Genomic DNA, 26,048 nt, shown 5'->3' on the forward strand with positions numbered 1-26,048 from the left:
TACAATGAAGTTGTCCATTCTAGCCTACAGCTGCACCCAGGCAACATTCATACCTGGGCTGACAAGTGGCAGGTAATATTCACACCACTTAAGTATCAGGTAATGATCATTTCCAACAACAAAAGGCCCAACCACTTCCCTCAACCTTCAATAGCACCACTATTGCCAAGTCTCCCATCATTGACATCATGTGGAGATGCCGGTGATGGACTGGGGTTGACAATTGTAAACAATTTTACAACACCAAGTTATAGTCCAACAAATTTATTTTAAATTCCACAAGCTTTCGGAGGCTTCCTCCTTCGTCAGGTGACGAAGGAGGAAGCCTCCGAAAGCTTGTGGAATTTAAAATAAATTTGTTGGACTATAACTTGGTGTTGTAAAATTGTTTACAATCATTGACATCCACAGGGTCACCCTGACCAGAATGCTAGGTGGACAAGTCATAGCAACAGGGTACACTGATGTGTGGCTCACCCCCTGACCTCTCAAAGCCTCTCCACCATCTACAAGACTCGTCAGGACTGTGATGGAATACTCACCACTCACCTGGATGGGTGCAGCTACAACACTCAAGAATCGCAACATGATCCAGGACAGAGCAGTCCACTTGATCAGTACTCCTACCACTAAAATCAATATCCACTCGCTCGACTACCGAGGCACTGTGGCTGCAATATGTGTTAGAGTGCACTACAGCAACTCAGCAAACTTACTTTGATAGCACTGCCAAACCCCACAACCTCTACCCCAAGGGCAGCAAGATCATGAGAACACCATCACCTCCAAGTCACACAACGGTCTCACTTATCATATCTATCAGCATTCCTTCATCATCCACAGAATCCTAGAATTCCCTACTTATCACAATTGTAGGAGCTGCGCCTGCAGAAAAACTGCAGCAGTTTGAGCATCACCTTCTCTCAACAGCTAGGGATGGATGAGACAACAAGCATTTATATAGTACCTTTAACATAGAAAAACATCCTAAAGTGCTGCACAGAGTTGTAACAAAAAATGCAGCTTTGCCAGCATCATCCACATCCAGAGAACAGAGGTTTTTTTTAAATAGCAATTTCAGTTCAGCTCACTTAAAAACCAAACAGGTAGCAAACTAAAGCTAAAACAAATTGTACATGATCAGCAGCAATAGCTGATTTCACGTTACAGAAAAGTTTATCAAAAAAGTGTTTTCACCTGTAGTTGCACAATTTGGCTCTAAAATAGAACAATTCCCCCAAATAATTATTAAAACTAGAGTCAGTGAAGTTGGACCAACACTTGTTATGGAAGTGGAAGGCTGCCTGCAGTTCCTGCCTCGAGTTCCCTGTGACAAAGTCATTAACTCTGTCTCATGGTCTGACACCGGATGTTTTCTAGACGAGGTGAAAGTTCGTCATGGTTTCTCACTATCAGGTGACGGTAAAGCAACAGTAACCCGTCTGCTGACCGAGGCTGGGCTGGGTAGCTGCTGTGAAAGCGGCGATAAAATGAGCAATCTAGCCGTGGAGGGATGCGGGGAAGAAGAGGAAAGCGAGTGTGGCTCCGTCGGACTGGAGTTCGCTTATGGAGGAGAAGCCGAGTGTGACATCGCGGATGGAGACCCTGATAACGGAGCTGCACCAGATGAAGGTATGAAAAATGCAATCACCCAACTGATCTTGTGCGATGAACCCAATTCGTGTATCTAGTACTGTTAGCCCAACTGATATACTCATTGGGTTAATCGCTATTGGCATATCAGTGCAATTAACTGGATCAGTAAATCCAACCATTTAATATTGGACATGCACTGTGCTCCAATTAGTTACACTTTGTATCTCTTACAGGTTTAAGCATTTAAAATATATATAAAAATAAACGTTCTTTCCAGACCTCTGGGTCCTTAAACCGAGGCCCCGTCTGCTCTCTCGGGTGGACCTAAAAGATTCCGTGGCACTATTTTGAAGAAGAGCAGGGGAGTTCTCCCTGGTCTCCTGGTCAATATTTATCCTTCAACCAACATCACTAAAACAGATTATCTGGTCATTATCAAGTTGCCGTTTGTGGGATCTTGCTGTGTGTAAATAGACTGCCTTTTCCTACATTACTCCACCTCAAAAGTACTTAATTGGCTGTAAAGCACTTTTGGGACATCCTCAGGTCCTGAAAGGTGCTGTATAAATGCAAGCTCTTTCTTTACACCAAATGACCATTCTTCATGTACAAGAGCAAGTGTCAGTGGGCTTTTTGACCATGGCAGTGGAATCTGTCCTCAGACATTTTTCAGCAGATGGATAGTGACGAAGAGGAGGAACTTGCCTAAATTTTCCTTTCCCTACCTTGGAAACATGGAGTCCAATTGTAGTGTCTCCACCAAATACTTGGGCTGAGATTAACTGATCCTGCACAGACTAGGCACCCAGTTTATTTGCTACTGGTTTCTCCTGATGTTCAGTGGGTAAATGCACAATAGTTTAGAGTTATATAGATCAGGGATACCCCAGGTTTGATCCCTGGTCTGTGCTAAGCCAGCTGCTGATTTCAGCTGGGGTGATGATTGGGCACTACAATTGGGCCCAATGTCTTTAAGCTAGAGAGGGAAAAATCACAAGCTTTCGTAACTCACCTGACGAAGGAGGAAGCCTCCGAAAGCTTGTGATTTCAAATAAAACTGTTGGACTATAACCTGGTATTGTAAGACTCCTTACATTTGTCCACCCCAGTCCATCACCAGCATCTCCACATCAGGGAAAAATCAGACAGGGTTTCTGCTCTTGACTGCCATCTCATGACCTTTACTGAAAAGTGCACAGTGGTTAAATATCAGATGCAAACAACAATAACTTACATTTTATATAGTGCCTTTAATGTAGTAAAATGTCCCAAGGAGTGTTATCAAACAAAATTTGACACTGAGCCACATAAGGAGATATTAAGAGAGGTGGTCAAAAGCTTGGTCAAAGAGGTAAGTTTTAAGGAGCATCTTAGAGAGCGAGAGAGAGAGAGGCGGAGAGGTTTTCGGGAGGGAAGTCCAGAGCTTAGGGTTTAGGAAGCTGAATGCACAGTCGCCAATGGTGGAGCGATGAAAATCGGGGATGTGCAAGAGGCCAGAATTGGAGGAGCACAGAGATCTAGGAGGGTTGTAGGGCTGGAGGAGGTTATGGAGATAAGGAGGTGCAAAGTCATGGAGGGATTTGAAAACAAGGATGAGAATTTTAATATCGAGGCACTGCCAGACCGGGAGCCACTGTAGGTTGGCGAGCACAGGGCTGATGAATGAATGGGACTTGGTACAATTTGGGATACGGGCAGCAGAGTTTTGGATGAGCTCAAATTTATGGAGGGTGGAAGAGGGAGGCTGGTCAGGAGAGCATTGCAATATTTAACAGGGTTAAGCCTTTAGTTAAATAGCCTGCTCATATTCATGGCCTTGCCTTATATAAGACAAATGGGTGCCTGAGTGAAGTACTGGAAGTCATGGCCTTCAAGAGAGCCAGATAGAAAAATAAGAGAATTTTGGGCTGAAAGATTCTCTGTTACTAATTTTACTGTCAACATCAGCATAGTTCTTGTCATAACATATTATTCTTACAAACATCTAATTTCTAACTAAAGATTTCTCTGGTCCCAACTGAAGTTCCATTGTAACCTGTAGAAGACTTAAAATCTTTAAGACAAGTCTGTAATCATTGCCACTTAGTCAGCTGTGTAATGACTGGGTTTGTTTTCAATAAGTTTGATAGTGAGTTTGGAGGATATTTACTCTATCTTTCAGTCTTTGCAGACATCTGTAAATACTGCAAACAAAATTATTTTAAATACTGAAAACAACATTTTGATCCGAAGGATGATCGGTAAATACATGTAATGAGTTTGCACATTCTTATTTAAGTGGGTTGCTGAAACTGGGGAAAATAAAACACTTTGGCAGTGCTCAATGGTATATACTTTAATGCACAGAGCCTAGTGAATAAGACAGATGAGCCGAGGGCTCAGATAGACACGTGGAAGAATGATCTCATAGCTATTACTGAAACTTGGCTTAAAGAGGGGCAAGGATGGCAGCTCCTGGTTACAGGGTTTTCAGACGAGATGGAGTTGGGGTGGGGGGGTGCTTGCAATATCGGTTAAAGAAACAATTACAGCTGTGAGGAGAGATGATATGTTAGAAGGATCATCAAATGAGGCCATATGGGTTGAACTGAAGAACATAAAAGGGGCAATCACACTACTTGGAGTGTACCCTAGACCCCCAAACAGTCAGAGGGAGATAGAAGAGCAAATATGTAGGCCAATTTCTGAAAAGTACAAAAACGATTAGGCAGTAATAGTAGGGGATTTCAAATACCCTAATATTAATTGGGATAGAATCAGTGTAAAAGGTATAGAGGGTGCAGAATCCTTAAAATACATTCAGGAGAACTTTTTTAGCCAGTACATAGCAAGCCCAACAAGAGAGGGGGCAGTTCTGGACTTAGTTTTAGGGAATGAAGCTGGGCAGGTGGAAGGGGTATCAGTGGGAGAGTATTTTGATGGTAGTGATCATAATTCAGTTAGATTTTGTGTAGTTATGGAAAAGGACAAAGATAGACCTAGAGTAAAAGTTCTCAACTGGGGAAAGGCCAATCAGTGGGAGGCATTCAAGGAGGAGATAGTGAGGGTTCAGAGCAAATATGTTCCCACAAAGAAAAAGGGTGGGACTCCCAAAACTATAGACCCCTGGAGGTCAAGGAGCATACAGGGTACGACAAGACAAAAAAGGGAAGCTTACGTCAGACACCGAGAGCTCAATACTGCAGAAAGTCAAGAGGAATATAAAAAATGCAAGGGTGAAATTAAAAAGGAAATTAGGAAAGCAAAGAGAGGGCATGAAAAAATATTGGCAAGTAAAATCAAGGAAAACCCAAAGATGTTTTATAAATACGTTAAGAGCAAGAGGATAACTGAGGAAAGAGTAGGGCCATTAGGTTACCTTTTTGGTTTCTGTGTGTGGCGATGGAAGACATGGGTATGATTCTTAATGAATACTTTGCGCCTGTCTTCACAGAAGAGGGGGACAATGCAGACATTGTAGTGGAGGAGGAGGAGGAGGAGTGTGAAATATTGGATGGGATAAACATAGTGGGAAAGGAAATATTAGGGGGATTAGCATCTTTGAAAGTCAGGCCCGGATGAAATGTATCCCAGGTTGTTCAGAGAAGCAAGGGAGAAACAGCGGAGGTTCTGACCGTTATTTTCCAATCCTGTCTGGCTACAGGCATGGTGTCGGAGGATTCAAGGACTGCTAAAGTTGTACCGTTGTTTTAAAAAGGGAGAAAGAGAGAGACTGAGTAATTACAGGCCTGTCAACCTAACCTTGGTGGTGGGCAAATTACTGGAAAAAATTCTGAGGGACAGTATCAACTGTCATTTAGAAAGGCATGGATTAATTGAGGATAGTCAGCATGGATTTGTTAAGGGAAGGTCGTGTCTGACTAACTTCATCGAATTTTTTGAGGAGGTAACAAGGAGGATCGATGAGGGTAGTGTGTTTGATGTAGTCTACATGGATTTTAGCAAGGCTTTTGAGTAGGTCCCACATGGCAGACTGGTCAGCAAAGTAAAAGCCCATGGGATCCAAGGGAATGTGGCAAGTTGGATCCAAAATTGGCTGTGGCAGGAAGCAAAGGGTAATGGTCGATGAGTATTTTTGTGACTGGAATGCTGTTTCCAGTGGGGTTCCGCAGGGCTCAGTACTAGGTCCCTTGCTTTTTGTGGTATATATCAATGATTTAGACTTAATTGTAGGGGGCATGATTAAGAAGTTTGCAGATGATACAAAAATTGGCCGTGTGGTTGATAGTGAGGAGGAAAGCTACAGACTGAAGATATCAATGGACTGGTCAGGTGGGCAGAAAAGTGGCAAATGGAATAGAATCCGGAGAAGTGTGAGGTAATGCATTTGGGGAAGGCAAACAAGGCAAGGGAATACACAATAAATGGGAGGATACTCAGAAGTGTAGAGGAACAGAGGGACCTTGGAGTGCATGTCCACAGTTCCCGAAAGGTAGCAGGACAGGTAGATAAGACGATTAAGAAGGCATATGGAATACTTTCCTTTATCAGCCGAGGCATAGAATATAAGAGCGGGGAGATTATGCTAGAACTGTATAAAACACAAGTTAGGCCACAGCTAGAGTACCGCGTACAGTTCTGGTCACCACATTACAGGAAAGATGTGATTGCACTAGAGCGGGTGCAGAGGAGATTTATAAGGATGTTGCCAGGACTGGAGAATCTTAGCTATGGGAAAAGATTGAATAGGCTGGGGTTGTTTTCTTTGGAACAAAGGAGGCTGAGGGGAGATTTAATTGAGGTGAATAAAATTATGAAGGGCCTAGATAGAGCGGATAGGAAGGACCTATTTACCTTAGCAGAGAGGTCAATAACCAGGGGGCATAGATTTAAAGTAATTGGTAGAAGGCTTAGAGGGGAGTTGAGGAGAATTTTTTTCACAGAGGGTAGTGGGGGGTCTGGAACTCACTCCCTGAAAGGGTGGTAGAGGCAGAAACCCTCATCTAAAAAGTACTCGGATATGCACTTGAAGTGCCATAACCTACAAGGCTACAGACCAAGAGCTGGAAAGTGGGATTAGGCTGGATAGCTTTTTTTTGGCCGGCATAGACACGATGGGCCAAATGGCTTCCTTCTATGGGGTAAATTTCTATGATTCTATGACTTGCCAAAAAAAAACATATGTTTATTTTGATGTACACAACTTAAGAATCTTATCATGATTCTACTGTTCATGTTAGTATTAAACAACTTCTGGAAAGATTGTATTATTTGACTTAAATTGTGTTCAAATTCAGATCTAAAAAGATGCAATATTATCCCTATAATATCTGTGGAGACATTATGGCTAGAATAAAAATAATCTATACCAGAATAGGGAGAAGAGAGTTAACATTTAATGTAATGAGTAAGTTTAACTTATAGTCACTACGCCAGAATAAAACCAGCACCTTCATATACTGTCACCATTTTCTATGATGAAGAATCTCTAATGAATGGTTTTGATAGGTGAAAAAATCTTGTCATTTTCCAAGAGTAATATTTTGTATTATGTTTTTGTATTTTGTGAAGACGATTCCGAACAGTGCACAAAAACCACCAACATTTTTTTTTAAAACTATAAAAACATTTTGAGGCACTTTTATTGTGATCATTCTGTACACTTCAGGGCTGATTACTTTACTTTAATGTTGTGAGTTTAATTTTTATTGATCTCCACCCCCCCCCCCCCACTCCAATTTTCACCCCTCATCTCCTAAAGGTGCTGACTTGTGGTTCTATGGGCAATGGATACCCACAGGTTCCACTTCCAAGTGCCCATTCTTTATGTTTGTGTCTAAGTAGTGAGCATCGGCAGTCTACTTAACCATGGGGACCACAGCAGAGCCCAACCCATTCAACATCCACATTATGTGTTCTTTCCCGCAGGAGCGAGAGCCTGGCTGATTGTCACCAGTCCCCTACCCCACCCCCGTGCTGAAATAATCCTTGTTTAATTTTTGAAAACAGTTTTTTTTTATTTTTTAGTTATGCACTTCAATGATGACTACTGCACAGAGGTCAAACCCAGGATCCTGCTAATGGGACTGAGGAGAAGCGGCAAGTCTTCCATCCAGAAAGTAGTCTTCCACAAAATGTCGCCTAATGAGACGCTGTTCCTAGAAAGTACCAACAAAATCTGCCGGGATGATATCTCCAACAGCTCTTTTGTTAATTTTCAGATCTGGGATTTCCCTGGACAGATTGATTTTTTTGACCCAACATTTGACTATGAGATGATCTTCAGAGGGACTGGGGCATTGATATTTGTGATTGACTCACAGGTAAAGTATTCTGAGCTTCAGATTTAGACATTACAGATGATTTTATTCTAAGTATAAACTGGTGCTACTTTCTATCCAACATCTTAAATACCACGGGAGATTTCAGTAGACGTCACACACAGAAGATATCTTCCCCCATAAATGGTTGGGATTAGTCCCAGTTACCAGTTTGTAAATGGGATTAGATTATTGAGACACCTGAAGGTGGGCTCTGATTGGGTAAGAGCCATTGTAAACACACAATGAATGCCTTTGCCTCCGAACCTTTCATTGTTCTGCATTCGAGCTACTGCTGTGAAATCCAGGGAATCGGACAGAATACCTGAAAAATAAATGAAAGCATTTTATTAAAAATAAAAGTATGTAATCCGACGGCATTAATGAATTTAAAGGCTTTGCTTTGCATAATTCAAAGCTACATCGGAGTTCATCGAAGAAAAATGCTACTCCACCTTTGTTCATTTTTAACAATGCTGCTGTTTTATTTTTCCTGCTACTTAATCACATGTACTTTTCAAACCATCATAATGCACCTCCACTGTATACAAATGTGTTACAGGTGGACTTGGTGAGGGAAAACTTCGGCACAGTGTTGTCATAAACTGTCCTTTCCCCTCTGGGACTTGGTTTTGAATCCAGCCAGGACTGACGAAATTACGGTCTTCCTCTTTCACCTGTAAGGGTCCCAGCTAAAATGAGTTTGGACAGTCCCTAGTGGACTGGGCAGTCCAGAATACAAAACTGTCTGTCATTTGCATAAATATGCACAAATTTAACTGACACACTTAGAAAGGCCATAAAGGTGTTTGGTGTGGGAAATAGAAAAAAAAATAGTTCTGTGGTTGGCATAAAAGTAAATGCTGAGGGCACATTGGTCAAGTGCACTGTGGGAGGGGGGTGCAGGGTTAAAATTACATAGCATTTACAGCACAGAAATGGGCCATTCGGCCAAACAGTTTATGTTCCACACAAGCCTCCTCCCGTTCTATTCACTTCATCTCACCCTATCAACATAGCCTTCTATTCCTTTCCCCCTCATGTACTTATATAGCTTCTCCTTAAATGATCTATCCTATTCGCCTCAACCACTCCATGTGGTATTGAGTTCCACATTCTCGCCACTCTCTGAGTAAAGAAATTTCTCCTGAATTCCTTATTGGATTTATTAGTGATTATCTTATATTTATGGCCCATAGTTTTGGACTCCCCACAAGTGGAAACATCTTCTCTATGTCTACCCTATTGAACCCCTTCATAATTTTAAAGACCTCTATTAGTTCACCTCTCAGTCTTCTCTTTTCTAAAGAAAAGAGCCCCAGTCTGTTCAGTCTTTCCTGATAGTTATACCCTCTCAGTTCTGGTATCATCCTTATAAATCTTTTTTGCACTTTCTCCAATGCGTCGATACTTTTTTGTAATATGGAGACCAGAACCGTGCATCGTGTGGTCTAACCAAGGTTCTATATAAGTTTAACATAATTGTTTTGCTTTTGAATTCTATTCCTCTGGAAATGAACCCCAGTGCTTTGTTTGCACTTTTTATGGCTTTGTTAACACGCATTGCTACTTTTAATGATTTGTGTATCTGTACCCCATTTAGACTTTCAATTAGTTTCAGCATCTCTGAGCTAAGGAGAGGAGAAATCAATCAGTATTCCTTTTTTTAATCACTGTATAGTAAACCCTGCTAGAAAATATGCAAGTCTGGATGTCAAGTAAGTAAGGACAGGATTGAATTTGGTTATGATGCCTCTGCAGTCAAATAGCCTGCTGACACCATTTTCAGGCTCACACATGAAGAATGGTCAGTAGGCTGAGTACTCAAGGGGATTGAGCACTTGTGGAACTGTACCCCAGCATGAGTCAGTGGCTTCTGGAAGGGTCGGGAGAAAGTTTGGAGAAAATATAGGTCCAAAATGAAGGTCGCTTTACTCTGTATTTGTTATGCTGACATTAGGTATGCAGAATGGTAAAATATTCTATTGGCATATTTTACCTTCAAGAACACAAAAAAGGGTTGGGGAATCGCTGGCTTCTATTTATTGATTTGAGGGAATAAAACCTACAAGTTTCCTTGGATAAGAAAGCTTTATTTAATTCTTCAAATTAAAACTATCTCCACAAATAATTACTTTGTTCATATAATCCTTAAAAATCTTTTGTCCCGCACTTCCTCTTTATCACACTTACTTCCTCACTTTCACCGTCACACGTTGATTGACTCAAAGTAAAACAGCAGCATCGTACTGCATGGTTTTATGCTCCTGTCGTATTAAAATAATGTATCATCTGACATAGGAAAACATTCAATCACAAGCTTACTAATAAACTTCCAGTCACTCCGACATCCTCCCTCATGCAAAATCATTAACCTTGACTCCAGGTACTTTGACCCGGGTACATTCTCTCCTGCTCTCAGACAGAACCACACCTGCCCACATCTCTGTACTCTAGGGACTAGGCCTCAGGTCTGTCATGAAGAATGCATACATACTCACCATAGACCAAAGGAATGCATATGCTGACAACTCCTTTACTGTGTGCTTCTATCCTTTCACCTATGGAAGTATTCAGATTAGCACAACTTTGTTTTCAGCTTGTACTTTTTGGTGATTTTTTTTGTGCTCATCAATATTTGTGATGATAGATGTCAAGAGTGAAGCACTGTTCAATTTTGGTAGCGATCAACAGTGGGAATCCTGCCCAGTTTTCCTCTCCTTGTCCCATGAGCACTGAGGCCAATTACAGCACCCCTACCACTGTCACGACTGAGATCAAGTAACTTTGTATAGACCAAGGATTGAACCTAGGACCTTCCTGGTCTGTATGGCTCAGCTGTTCCCTGACCCTTAGCTATCAGGGAAGCTAGTGTGACTTTTGTAAGAGAAATACATGCATTAAAGATCAATAAGTGATTTTCCCAATAATGCTATCAATCTCCTGCAGATCTGCTTTTGTAATAATGCATTTTTAAAAAAAATCTATTAATAGCCTTCTAATAAAACTATACCAAAGTAATGGGATTGGTACAACTTTGTTTTTAAATTGAAAATGCATATGTGGGGACATCAGGCTAAGACAGGATTGAGGTCAGGTGAGATCATAGAATGACACAGCATTGAAGGAAGCCATTCATCCCACCGTGCCTGGTCCTCCCCACCCCCTAGTAAAAAAGGCTTCCAACACTAACTTCCTAGGCTCATGCATGATTCACATGATTAATGACCACTTAGACGAGGTACTGGAGAAAAAATGGTGCCTGTGAAACCATTCCCCAACAAGGAATCAATGAGAATAGGAAGCGAGGGATGGCAGAAAATTGGTGGGAAAAGAAGGAAGAAAAAAAAATGCATTGTTAGAATTATGGATAATCTTTCTATGAGGGACTAAAACCTTTAGAACATTTTTGTTCAACATTAGCACTGATGATTGGGGTAACTGGATTAGAGGAGCTATTGGCCATGTGTGACAGAGGTGAAATTAATATCAGTTGTTTGTTAGTAATTTACTCAGATCTTCAGCAATAATATTGTTTCAACTGTTAATTTACCCCCCCCCCCCCCCACCCCGCAACTTGTCAGGCTTATTAGCTCCTCCATTACCAATTAATAAAATGTAAGAACAAGAAAGAATAGGGAAAAGGGTGTAGATTCAGTTGAAGAACTAGATATAAGCAACGGCCTTTTTCTGTGCTATGATTTTTAAGAAAATACTTCATCCACTCGTACTTGACCCACTCAGACCATTTTCATGTTGCTCCCATGACCTTTTTTCTCTTCTTTAATTTGCTGCTATATCCCTCTTCTGAAGAACACAACTTGTGCTGGATTACAGTTCCACAGGTGGTAGTGGCCATCTGATACCACAACTTGACTTGTTTGTGGCTTACCTGACAATGGGAGTCATCCCAACTGAGTCCTTTGGGATATCCTGTGCTCACCTAATGCTTACCAATGTGTACTTCCCCATAGATGTTACTGAATAGCAGTCGGGGTTGGGAACCCCTTTGTAGCCTGTGGTACTGAGACCAATTGTAGTGATCCCAGCTAATTCAACACAGCCCACAGATTGAATCTGGGACCTTTCCTGATCTATACTGTTCAATGCTATAACAATAAGGTGGCAGTTGAGGTGTTACAATTGGCTTCAACACTCCTGAGCTAGGGAGGGGTATTCAATCTGGGTTCCTAGTTCTGATCACTGTCCACTGACCTCTGATGGAAATTACCCATGTTAGGATATTGGGTGAGGGAGAGACCAAAGTCGATTGTAAAGACCCCATGGTTGCTTTCATGTGAAGAATACTCAGCTGTTACTAGAGGACTGCCAGTGTTCAAAGAACTGCACTCCAACTAGAGTTGGTGCCTTTTAGGAGAGGAAGGGACAAATGGGTGAAAAGTTGGTAGAAAAGCAAGTGGCAGATGGAATTCTGAATCGATACAGACAAGCAGGGGATAATTGATGGTGGCAGGGGTGGTACTGTTATAATTGTGTGTTCTACCCAGGTGAATTATAGAGATTAATAAAAATGAGTTAATAAAAATGAATCTTTCTATTAAAATGGTGTACTTTTTAAATTCACAAATAATTGATGGTTAAACAAAATTAGTTACAAAATGACAGCTAATTTCACTGGAGTTCAAATATTGATTAACCAATGTCCTCATCAAAAACATAGGTATTAATATTACATTATCACACAGATTAAAAGCTTGTATAATTAAGTATAATGAAGACCTCCTATGTCCAGGTGTCCATGCTCAGACAAACCATAGTAATTGACCCAGGATCTTAATTCTCATTTACCCCTAAGTACATATTATGGATATTAAACATTTTTTTTTTGTCTAATGCAACCTAGGATGATTACATGGAGGCTTTGGCCAGATTGCATCTCACAGTGTCCAGGGCATATAAAGTAAATGAAGAGATCAATTTTGAAGTTTTCATTCATAAAGTAGATGGCTTATCTGATGACCACAAGATAGAAACACAAAGAGATATTCACCAACGTGCAAATGATGACCTTGCAGATGCTGGTTTGGAAAAAATTCACCTCAGGTGAGAATCTCGTGAAAATATAATTTCTGGTTTTGAATACTGAATGCCCTCTGTAGCTACGATAAAGCATTTGTAACTGTACATACACCCCGGGTAAAAGATGACGATTAATCTAGTACTGTACTGCTCGTGTGTCACCGTTTCAAACCCTGCACATGTTGTCAACTTTGCGTGTAATGAATACCAGCTTCAATACATGGGGGTGTTCATTCAGTGCAGTTTTTTCTGAAATTGAAGAATAAGTCACCAAATATTAGAATATATTGTTTTGGTACCTTGTATAACTGGCACAGATTTCATTGTAGTGCTCTGCATGCCTTTAAATCACTACATGTCTAGAGCCCCAGTTGAACTGATTGAGCAATAAACGGAAGATAAAACTAGAAAACCTATCTCAATGAGTTTTTGATGGACAGGCAAAGGAAGGGAGACAATAGCATTTTCCACCTGATGCATACACTTTATCCTGTCTGCCTGAAATGGAAGATCTATGGAGGGACCCTGTAAATTAAGATTAAGTAACTAAAATTTATTCAAGGCCATCATGTTCTACACTATCCCCAACTCCAGGATATAACATTTATTGTAACCAAGTAGTGAAGTGAGAGAAATGTAGAAATCTGTGGAACATTTGTCAACTTATCCTTACATAAGATACCATTTGTTTTGGTCCTCTAGCAGTTTCTGGCCATCGGAAAATGTCAGATGATATTGTTGCAGATTGACAATGGGCTGTGAAAAATAACTTTATAGTGGTGGTATGCAGTGGAAGGAGTTATTTCAGTAGTCCCATAGTAAAGTGAAAAATTGTCATCTAGTTCCTTTTTGTTCACTTTAGTGTTAAAGCTCTCACTCAGCGCTCCATAATTTAGATTTACATTTAAGAGATGAACAATAATTGTTCAATAAAAACAGCTTTTGTTTTCTTTCTACAGTTTCTATTTGACAAGTATTTATGACCATTCAATATTTGAAGCATTTAGCAAAGTGGTGCAGAAACTGATTCCTCAGCTTCCAACCTTAGAGAATCTATTAAACATCTTCATCTCAGTAAGTTCCGTTTCTTAACAATTGCTGCTTATTATGTTTGCAAAAATATTTTGGTTTCTTCTTAAAGGAATGCTGTAGGGTAAGTTCCTACAATCATATCTTTTTGGTTATATTAATTGAAAAAAGATCCTCTGATTTGAAAGTGAAAGCTACAACTACCTCATTGCAGACCTTCCGATGGAGGCTGGCATCTCCAAATGTTAAGGCTATCCGATTGTCTTTAATTAGTCTCAGCTCCCACCACCCGACTGCTCTACTGAAAGCAATGAACTCCTGAAGGGAGTTGCAGGGAGCCAATACTTAGCAAAGAAACATCATGACTGACTGTCTAGCTTCAGAAAGATGGTGGACCCATCTCAGTGGGGGCATCCATCTGGTGCTGAGTTTAAATATTTTACAGCAATAATTACCTATTTTTAAAAAATTTGATGTACTCTGCAAACAAACTATTTAATTTCCTGTGGAATTGCTCATGGATAGCCTGGGGTCTAAAGGCACACTTGTGGTGTTCAGCTAACCTGATCTGTCCTTTATGGCCACTGTTTATGTACTTTTGTACTTTAAGTGATCTAAATAGATCATGAATTCAATCAGAGTTTATTTGCTATTTGGTGAGGAAGTTTCCAGATTGTAAGATTCTTGTAAATTTATGGCTGTAAGTCAGAGAAAAAAAAACACGTATTTCCCATTGCCCCCTCCCCCCTGTTTTTTGACAGCTTGAAATGTGACATCTGGCCTGTGACAGAAGCTCTCAAAACTTTAATAAATATAGATATGAGCATAAGGCTGTAAGGACTTGTACTAGGATATTTATTCCTATAAATTATGTTTATCTAATGTTTTCATCCTTGGAAACATCCTATAAATTATGTGCTACAAATAAAGTTCATTCTGTCTCACCCACTCTTCAAAGGCTTTTAATTCTAGTCCTATTTCAATTGAAATCTGCTGGACTGTTTTTTGTGCTGCATTCCATGCTGTGTTATGGTATGTTTACTGCAGGCGTGTCACCTTATAATAAATACTTGGCTCCTAGGATCTGTGTTATAATGAATAAAGCGGAATAACAATTGCAGAGGGTATTGTAGATCTAGGGTTCACTTGATATGGAAAAAAATGGGGAAAACTAAAGACAGACTAAATCATAATAATCAGATAATATACTCAGTTTATCTTGGTAAATCCACCAAACTGATGCTGCTTTACAGTGCCCATAATAGTACAATGTACCAGCAAAATTTGTGATGGGATACAAGCATCTAGTTTCAGTCACACTACCCACTCACGTCATTGTAGATTGGGGCTTCAGAGCTCCATATAAAGAAGACTTGCGTTTATATAGCCCCATTCACAACCTCAGGATGCCCCAAAGCGCTTTACAGCCAATGAAGTACTTTTTGAAGTGTAGTCACTGTTGTAATGTAGGAAACGCGGCAGCCAATTTGCGCACAGCAAGCTCCCACAAACAACAATGAGATTATGACCAGATAATCTGTTTTAGTGATGTTGGTTGAGGGATAACTATTGGCCAGGACACCGGGGCGAACTCCTCTGCTCTTCGAAATAGTGCCATGGGATTTTTTATGTCCACCTGGTGGCAGACGGGGCCTTGTTTTAATGTCTCATCCGAAAGACAGTACTGCACTGGAGTTATGTGTGTGTGTAAACACTCACATAAGGCACCGGTAACCAGCTTCTGACTACTACTAAAACTTTTACTGATGATGAGATGGTAAAATCTTTTCATGTTTTCTTCCCCCTCCAATTTTCTCCCCTCCCATTCTGAAGACAGTGGTGCCGTCTAGGTGCCGTCTGATAGCTCATCCAGGTATGCATAAGCCAAACAATGAATGTCAACAGCTTCAACCCACCCTCCCCTGATGATAATGTGTATGCTTTCCAATAGGGGTCACTGGTTAGCGATCAGGAGTGGGAACCCTGGTTGATTGCCCTGCCCTCTGTCCACAAACAAGATAATATTAGCACCATCAATATCACCCCAGCTGATACCACACCAGCATTGTGCTTACTAACTGAGCCATTGGGGAAATTCTTTTAATTGTTGCGATAGAATGACCGTGTAAGAGGCTGGGCAATTTTTAGTTGAAAATGTTAAGTAAAGACTAGCTTTGTACCAAACAAAAGGGAAAAACTGAAAATGTTGGAAATCTGAAATAAAAACAGAAAATGCAAGGAAAGGCAGTTTAGTCAGCATCAGTAAGGAGGTTATGACATTTAAGGGGTGTAGGCTGCAGCAGTTTAAATGGGGTTGGTGAGTATAAAAGACGTTGGCTTCATACTAACCTTATTTATACTGTCCCCGGTGTGAAGCAAAACAATACAAAAACAACCTTGGGGGTCGACTCCTTTGCCGTTGTACTGGGCTACACCAACAACTTTATGCTATACTTTTGGCACTGACTCACCTGAAAATCATGATGTAGCACCACCATCAAAGGTGCAGCAGAAACACAGTACAAGTAACAACAGGTGGTCTGGGATGAATTATTAAGTTGCTTGTGTCTGTTTTTAGTTTTATGCTCATATTGTGTACTCTTGGGTGCACCAATGATGCACAGTTTTGATCTGAAGTACCCGGGAGCGCACTAACATTTATAATACATCCCTTGCCATCAGTACCACGTTTATGTCTTTGCCACTTTTATGTTTGATAATGTTTTGTTTATTACAGAATTCAGGAATTGAAAAGGCTTTCCTCTTCGATGTAGTCAGCAAAATCTACATTGCAACAGACAGTATGCCAGTAGACGTGCAGACTTATGAACTCTGCTGTGACATGATAGATGTTGTTATTGACATATCCTGCATATACGGGTTAGTACCTGATTGAACTTGTTACAAAGAGAAAGCAAAAAAAAAGGTTAACTTCTTACATTGATTTTTCTATTATACTAGCACTGTGGCTTTTCAATTTTTTATTAATATTTCTCTCATTTATTTTCTTCATCTGCCCTTTAAGTAGAAGATAGACAGGTAATCTCCAAACACTCTACCAATACTACTGTATAACTGACCACAAAGAGATGCGTGGGAAAGGCTCGTTATTGCTCACTTCTAAGTTTGTGTTTCTTTTTCGGGAAGTACCTCATTCTGACAGCACAGCTGAATTTAGGACGTAATTGACATAAATCCACATCCTACCATTCCATCCTCCAATACGTTAATACGTCAGTGCATCTGCACAAACCCTGTGGACTTCATTTTTAACTGCAACTTGTTTACAAGACTCCCTTTGCTGCCTACCCATTTATTAAAACCACGTTCCTCTTGAGCTCCCACTGTCTATACAATCTTCTTTATGTAATACACTGTCTTACTCTGTTCAGTCCACTTCTCTACTTTGTAGTGTTAATTTAGCATACCCCAATTTACTGATTCAGTTGATCATTTTTTCATTTACATGGGCAAACATCATTGAGCAGTTAACTCCATATTAGTACTGTTTCCAAACAATCATCAATCATTCTTCAATTCACAAAAACAAAAGCAAAATGCAGCAGATGCTGGAAATCTGAAATTAAAACACAAAATGCTGGAAAACACTCAACAGGTCAAGCAGCATCTGTGGAGAGAGAAACAGAGTTAACATTTCAGGTTGATGACTTTTCATCAGAGCTCGTATCATCAATTCATGTCTTATTTAGCTGTTATTTAAAAGTGTGTATTTGTTTAGACATTCGGTACTAGGATTCTGTTTTATTGTTCCATAATTTCTGAGCCTCTACAAAAAGTGTATCAAATAAGATTACCAATAGTCAAAAAGAAAAAAAAGTCAAAAGTGTGAAATGCATAGATGCCAGTGATGCACATCTTGGCCATTTTACACAATGTGTTGGGGGGGGGGAAGAGAGGGGGATACTATGCAACAAACTTAAAAACAAAACTACAGCTTTTAGTCTATAGAAAATGTTTTTTATTGTTATGTGCTAGGGGAAGCTTCAGAAGAATCTACTTCAGAGTCACTGTATGCATTCAAGCCAACTTTTCTCAGCAAAGCTCAGTTGATATTGCCCACCAGTGTCAGGTCCAGTTTCATGATCAGGTGTCCAGTGGAAAGCTGAGATCCCAACTGTACACCATAGAAGTGATTCAAGGTGTCAAAATTGGACAGCAAGTGTATGTAATAAAGATTGGGGTGGTTTTATTGTTTTCCTTTGAATATAACAAGAACATTTACTGAATACTACATTATATTCTATTTACTAAGCAAGCTATAGACATCCAGATTTTACGGCACAGATTTTTCCACAAGTTTCACTCATATTTTACTATTGCACACTGCAATTTCACCCACTTAATTCTACCAATTAGCTTTTAGAAATTCGATATAGGACTATATTTTTCTCTGTGTAAAATTAAACAGAAAAATCTTAGTAAACTCTCACTACTTTTTATACTGACAGTTTATTAAACATTTTTTCATTAACTTCACAAATAGAGCAGAATATATTCCATAGTAGTTTGAATGGAATTCATACTTTGGAAAATATATTCCATAGTTGTTTGAATGGAATCATATTTTGGTCAGCTCAATGAAATAGTGTTGTCTAAGTTGGCCTGACTGAACATACTAAAAAAAAAAGAGACAAAACGTTCAGTGAATGAATTGCAAATTTCACCAGAACTTGCAAAAAAGCTGGGTGCTACCAGAAAACAAATACAGATCTCACTATTGAAATTAGAATCTGCTGATGTTCCTGCATTATGGTATCGGATAAAAATGAACGACTCAAACCTTCATCATCAGCAAATGATCAATGGGCTCAAATTATCATTTAATTGCATTTTGTGATACATGAAGTCCAACAATTCAGGACATTTACACTGATGAGGTGATGGACAAATACATTACACCCTTTATTATTTTTAAATAGTTAGGTTTTTAGCAATGTTAGAACCTAAATAAGGAACAATTTATGGATTTTTTTTTTATTTGTTCAGATTTCTTTTTAAAAGGCTGTTACATTTTAGGATTTTTATGCTAGGTACATTCCTTGGGCTCAGAGTGACCAGTTATTTCTGTCAGCAGACCTCGTGTTCCCTAAGAACCTGCATGAATCTTTACCTGCCCAATATCTAGGTAAATGTAATCAATCCCAGGGATCAAACAACCCTTATCAATGGGTGGCTAACTAAAGAAGTTAAGGATAGTATTAGATTAAAAGAAGAGGCTTATAATGTTGCCAAGAAGAGCAGTAAACCTGAGGATTGGGAGAGTTTTAGAAACCAGCAAAGAATGACCAAAAAATTGATAGAGGGAGAAAACAGAATGAGAGTAAACTAGCAAGAAATATAAAAACAGATTGTAAGAGCTTCTACAAGTATGTAAAAAGGAGAGCAGCAAAAGTAAACGTGGGTCCCTTAGAGGCTGAGACTGGAGAAATTATAATGGGGAATAAGAAAATGGCAGAGATGTTAAACAAATATTTTGCATCTGTTTCACAGTAGAAGACACAAAAACATACCAGAAATAGTGGGGAACCAAGGGTCTAACAAGAGTGAGGAACTTAAAGTAATTAATATTAGTAAAGAAAAAGTACTGGAGAAATTAATGGGACTAAAAGCAGACAATTCCCCTGGACCTGATGGCCTACATCCTAGGGTTTTAAAAGAGGTGGCTGCAGAGATAGTGGATGCTTTGGTTGTAATCTTACAAAATTCCCTGGATCCTAGAATGGTCCCAGTGGATTGGAAGGTAGCAAATGTAACACCACTATTCAAGAAAGGAGGGAGAGAGAAAACAGGGAACTACAGGCCAGTTAGCCTGACATCAGTCGCTGGGAAAATGCTGGAATCCATTATTAAGTATGTGGTAACAGGGCACCTAGAAAATCATAATATGATTAGGCAGAGTCTACATGGTTTTATGAAAGGGAAATCATGTTTGACAAATTTATTAGAGTTTTTTGAGGATGTAACTAGCAGGATAGATAAAGGGGAACCAGTGGATGTAGTACATTTGGATTTTCAAAAGGCATTTGATAAGGTGCCACATGACAGGTTGTTACACAAGATAAGGGCTCATGGTGTTAGGGTAAGATATTAGCATGGATAGAGGATTGGTTAACGGACAGAAAACAGTAGGAATAAACAGGTCATTCTCAGGTTGTCAGGCTGTTGTTACTAGTGGGGTGCCGCAAGGATCGGTGCTTGGGTCTCAGCTATATTAATGACTTGGATGAAGGGACAGAATGTAATGTATCCAAGTTTACTGATGATACAAAGCTAGGTGGGAAACTAAGCTGTGAGGAAGACACAAAGGGCCCGATTTTAGCAGGGGTGCGGGTTCTCGGTGGGTGGGCAAGCGGGCGCATGGGTAACGCGCCCGGTGAAATTAGTGGGTTTCCCGCGCGATCGTAGCAGGCAAACCACTAATTGGAGCCACTTACCTTCTCCTCCGGGTTCCCCGCTGCTGATCTGCGTGTCAGGCGGGCTGCGCATGCGCAGTAAGCTCTGTCAGCTGGAGGAGCTCTATTTAAAGGGACAGTCCTCCACTGACAGATGCTGCAACAAATAGCAAAGATGACTGCATGGAGCAGCCCAGGGGGAAGGCTGCTCCCAGTTTAGTGATGCCTCACCCCAGGTATCAATACATGGGGTGAGGAGGAGGGGGAGGACAGAGATCTTCCACCTGGCGGGCGGGAGGAAGCGGCCCGCCTCCGCCACCAGGAAGGCCTGGCTCGAGGTGGCAGAGGGGGTCACCTGCGCCACCAACATATCGCCCACCTGCACACAGTGCAGGAGGCGGTCCAATGACCTAAGTAGGTCAGCCAAAGTGAGTTTACGTAGTCTTTCCCCTACAGTCCGTCTGCCACATCACTCTCCCCACCCCACATCTCCTTCAGCACTGCCAACACTACTCTGTCACATCACCCCTCATACCCACTCAAACCCCATCCTCAACTTACCTGCACCTACTCACCTCACCAGTACTCACCCCGCCACTACCACGCAACCCAATCCTCATACAATCTCATGGCTCTATCCCATACTCACCCTCTCATGCATCTCTCTCACGGCCAGCCTCACTCAACCTGCCACCACCTGTGCTGCAGCCACAGGGCATGCATCACATATGTGCAGTAGGCAGCGTAAGGCAAACGTGTCGTGAGCATGAAGGGGATGCACAAGGGTGTCTGAGGGTTTGTCATGGTTGTTACATCTATTGAATTTCAGAACAACTCACATCACACATTATATTGGCACCACTACTGCCATGTCTTCGCGAATCCTGTCCGGTTTGTGCAATAATGCCCGCTCCTGGGTATCACTATGAGGACCCACCACTGATGCCACCCATTGTGTCACTGCAGAGTGGGTGTAGGTGTATTTGCAGGGCTCTTCTGTGCAGACGACTGAGAGACATCGGCGATGTCCCCGGTTGCACCCTGGAAGGCTGTGGAGGAGAAGTTCGGGAGGGCAGTGGTGACTTTGACAGCGACAGGTAGGAAGATGGTGCACGGGCCAGCCAGGAGCAGCTCGGCATGAAAGAGGCTGCAGATGTCCACGTCTACATGTCGAGTGACTCTGAGCCTACGTGTGCACTGCTGCTTAGAGGTCCAGGAGGCTGAGCCTCGGTCTGTGGACCCTGTGGCGAGGGCAGTGCCCTCTGCGACGCATCTCTCTCTGCGGTAGCCCTCCCTCCTGCTGTACAGGTGGATGTGTCACAGCACTCTGTTGTGGAGCTCCACGTGTCAGAGGTGGACGGTGTGGATGGCGAGGCTGGTGAGGCTGGTGATGCTGTTCGCCCTCCGAGGAGGTCATGACTGCAGCTATGGCGGCCCCCATCCGGAAGATGTACATCTGAGGGGGTCCGCAAGGTAGGTACATGTCTCCGGACCCCGGGGTAAGTGTGCAGGTTGGTGACTTTGACTGTCAGGAGGAGGGTGGTGGAGGCCAAACTTTGTCCCAAGTGACAGAGCGGCCTCCTGCAATGGGTGAGGGTCCCCCCCCCCCCCCCCCACTGTCAAATGGACCTTTGCAGCTGCCACAGGCTAACAGCTGCAACATGTCCATTCGATCTGGGAGTGTTTCCCCCAGTGTGGGAAACAGTCCCATGTTGATCCAAAATCACACACGGTCCCTTGATCAGGTCAGTTAATGACCTGAAATAGCTAAATAAATACTCTCAAGTGGCATCCCGCTGGCTTTAATTGCCTGCGGGATTCCCACCAGCGGGGGCTGCGCGCGCACCAGCGGGGAACCCGGAAGTGGGCGGGATCCTGCATTTCACGATTTTCGAGGCCCCCCCGCCGAGAACGCACCCGATAGCGGGTGCTAAAATCGGGCCCAAAGAGTCTGCAAAGGGATATAGACAGGTTAAGTGAGTGGGCAAAAAGATGGCAGATGGAGTATAATGTGGGGAAATGTGAGGTTATTCACTTTGGTAGGAAGAATAGAAAAACAGAATATTTTTTAAATGGAGAGAAACTATTAAATATTGGTATAAACTGGGCGACATGGACATGTTGGGCCGAAGGGCCTGTTTCCATGTTGTAACTTCTATGATTCTATGATTGATGTTCAGAGGGATTTGAGTGACCTTGTACATGAAACACAGAAAGTTAACATGCAGGTACAGCAATCAGTTAGGAAGGCAAATGGTATGTTGGCCTTTATTGCAAGGGGGTTGGAGTACAAGAGTAAGAAAGTCTTGCTGCAATTGTACAGGGCATTGGTGAGACCTCATCTGGAGCACTGTGTACGTTTTTGGTCTCCTTACCCAAGGAAGGATATATTTGCCTTTGGAGGCAATGCAACGAAGGTTCACTAGATTGATTCCTGGATGAGAAGGTTGTCCTACGAGGAGAGATTGAGTAGAATGGGCCTATATTCTCTGGAGTTTAGAAGAATGAGAGGTGATCTCATTGAAACATGTACGATTCTGAGATGGCTTGACAGGGTAGATGCTGAGAGGCTGTTTCCCCTGGCTGGAGAATCTAGAACTAGGGGGCACAGTCTCAGGATAAGGGGTCGGCCATTTAGAGATGAGGAGCAATTTCTTCATTCGGAGGGTTGTGAATCTTTGGAATTCTCTACCCCAGAGTACTGTGGATGCTGAGAAATTGAGTATATTCAAGGCTGAGATCGATAGATTTTTGGACTCTTAAGGGAACCTAGGGTTATTGAGATCGGGCGGGAAAGTGGAGTTGAGGTCAAAGATTAGCCATGAGCTTATTGAATGGCGGAGCAGGCTCGAGGGGCCGTATGGCCTACTCCTGTTCTTGCTCCTATTTCTTATGTTCTTAACATGCTCTGACTTATGTGTCACATGTGATCTCCTCATTCTTCCTTGGAGGAAGAATATACACTGTAGCAGACCATGGATCAGGCTATATACCGACAGAAATAAATTAATTTTAACATTAAACTGGGGAGCCAAGAGCAATCAATACAAACAGTATATTTACAGTTACTACAAACTTTTATTAATCTCCCTGAAATGTCAAAAGAAAGAAGCATTGTTGCTGTACGAACCCTCAACATAAAATTGATCCTGAAACACAGCCACTCGCTTCAAATGTGGTGAGATGTGCCCGCAAAAGTCTGTTATTAGCTTCTTACCCATGATGGCCTCACACTGACAGGTGCTGGGTGAAAGTTACCAAATATAAACTCATAACTGGCTGCTCCAGGCTCCAGGGCTGTTCATAGAATCAAAGAAAGGATACAGCACGGAAAATGGCCATTTGGCCCATCGAGTCCATGCTGGTTCTATGCAAGGGCAATCCAGCTAGTCCCGCCACCCACCCCCCCCCCCCCCGCCCTATCCCCATAGCCCTGCAAATTTTTTGCTTTCAAGTACTTACCCAGTTCCCTTTTGAAGGCCATGATTGAATCTGCCTCCACCACTCCCGCCGCCGCCCCCCCCCTCCCGCCGGCAGTGCATTCCAGATCCTAACCACTCACTGCGTTAAAAAGTTTTTCCTCATGTCACCTTTGGTTCTTTCGCCAATCACCTTAAATCTATATCCTCTGGTTCTTGACCCTTCCGCCAATGGGAACAGTTTCTCTCTATCTACTTTGTCTAGAACCTTCATGATTTTGAATACCTCTATCAAATCTCCTCTCAACCTTCTCTGTTCCAAAGAGAACAACCCCAGCTTCTCCAGTCTATCCACGTAACTAAAGTCCCTCATCCCTGGAATCATTCTGGTAAATCTTTTCTGCACGCTCTCTAAGGCCTTCACATCTTTCCTAAAGTGTGGTGCCCAGAACTGGACACAATATTCCAGTTGTGGTCGAACCGGTGTTTTATAAAGGCTCATCATGACTTCCTTGCTTTTGTACTCTATGCCTCTATTTATAAAGGTAGGTTTTAAGGATGGTCTTCAAGTAAGAGAGGTAGAGAGGGTTAGGGAGGGAATTCCAGAGCTTAGGGTCTAGATGCCTGAAGGCAGGGCCGCCAATGGTGGATTGAAGAGTGGGAGATGCACGAGGCCAGGGTTGGAAGAGCACAGAGTTCTTGGAGGGTTGTAGGGCTGGAGCAGGTTACAGAGATCAGGGTATAAGTATTTCTCCCATTCCTGAGAATTGCCAAGCACCATCTACTGCCAGACACTCAGGGGATCTGCTCTCAGTGCTCTGGCTTCACTGTTGTGAATTGAGGATGGCTCCTCTGCAGAGTTTTTTTTCCCCTTCATCCTCCCCCTGGAAAGAATCTGTCCTCCACTCAGTACTTCCCCACAGTGACATGGCTGAGATCGGCAACTAGATGGGATGGGGAGTTGTGGACACAAATCTATGTCTTGCTACTCCATTACATGGCACATGGCACATTAGTGCTCTAAGACATTGCCCCATAGCACTGCTAACTATATCTGGCACAAATCTTTATATACAGTTATGTATCCATAGCTTTCTTCAGTATTGCTTAGCTCAAGGTTACTCTTGACTTTTTGTCAATAGTTAGTATATATTTGAGTCTAATAAAAGAACTAAGTTATATTTGCAAGAGCTTTATAACCTTCAAAGCTATAATATTTGACTTCAACTAAAAGAAATCTAGAGTTCAACTCCCAGTCTCACCTCACGTTCACATATTGTCTACCTATCAGAAGGGGACTTTTGGTTAAATGATTTAAAGGAGGGAGGCAAAGTCATCAATGACCTCTTTAAGCGGTATGTCTTGTGGAGCTTGGCCAATGACTCAGTGTATAGATGCATTGCGTGGTGTGGTGCTGAACCTTACAGATCAGGAAGGTTTCAGTTTTGGTCCTGGGCTGTACTGAATTAGCTGGTCTCATTCCAGAGTAGCAATGGGGCCACTACAAATGTTCTCCAAGCTAGAAAGGAAATACATCAGCTGAGGTAACTGCTCCTGTGACTACCCAGTGACTCCTGCTAGAAAAGTAAGTGTGGAGGTGAAGAAAGGATAGGTCTGGGCTGAGCTGTGATTCCCCCCCCCCTCCCAATTCCTCAATCAAAAGCTCTTGTCAACACTCACTATCTGAACTCACATGAAGAGTGGCCACTTACGCAAGATATCAGCGGGCTGCTGGTGCCAGGAGGTGTAGCTCAGAACGAGTAACTGTCTTCAGGAAAGCAGAGGTGAAAATTGGAGGGAGAGAGATGGCATGCCTCATCGCGAATTAACAAAGTAAGACTGTGGAGAGGAGAAACATGTTTTCTGTAGTTTGAAATGCCACTCGTTAATGTTAATGCAACTGTGCTCTACTTTTCCAGGCATCGAGAATTTGGTGGAGGAAGTACTTATGACAAAGAATCAGTGGCAATCATAAAACTGAACAACACAACAGTTCTTTATCTAAAAGAGGTGACAAAATTCCTTGGTCTAGTTTGTTTTCTTAGGGAAGAAAGTTTTGAGCGCAAAGGTAATTTTTGCCTATTTTTATCATAAAATTACTCACCACATAAATATGTCTAGTTAGTACATTACATGTGAAAACTACTGTCAAATTCCCTGTCCATGTACTCAAAATATTCAGATGTTTTTATTTTTCTCAACCACTGTTCCCTCAATATAGCCATGATGTGGAGATGCCGGTGATGGACTGGGGTGGACAAATGTAAGGAATCTTACAACACCAGGTTATA

At 41.8% G+C, this 26,048-nt stretch overlaps 1 protein-coding gene across 2 annotated transcripts in view; it reads left to right on the forward strand.

Annotated features, from left to right (window-relative positions):
- Positions 1-1,396: 1,396 nt before the first annotated feature.
- Positions 1,397-26,048, forward strand: part of LOC137321956 (ras-related GTP-binding protein D-like) — a 29,181-nt gene continuing 4,529 nt past the window's right edge. Inside the window, exons 1-6 of one of the 2 annotated variants that reach the window (XM_067984890.1) lie at positions 1,397-1,632; positions 7,564-7,859; positions 12,721-12,920; positions 13,856-13,970; positions 16,663-16,805; positions 25,677-25,825. In XM_067984890.1, the coding sequence (XP_067840991.1) occupies positions 1,491-1,632; positions 7,564-7,859; positions 12,721-12,920; positions 13,856-13,970; positions 16,663-16,805; positions 25,677-25,825 (1,045 nt within the window). In that variant the 5' untranslated portion in view covers positions 1,397-1,490. The remainder of the gene's footprint in view (positions 1,633-7,563; positions 7,860-12,720; positions 12,921-13,855; positions 13,971-16,662; positions 16,806-25,676; positions 25,826-26,048) is intronic. The other variant, XM_067984891.1, reaches the window with a different exon arrangement.

Source organism: Heptranchias perlo, chromosome 5, assembly GCF_035084215.1.
Source record: "Heptranchias perlo isolate sHepPer1 chromosome 5, sHepPer1.hap1, whole genome shotgun sequence".
Lineage (NCBI taxonomy): Eukaryota > Metazoa > Chordata > Chondrichthyes > Hexanchiformes > Hexanchidae > Heptranchias > Heptranchias perlo.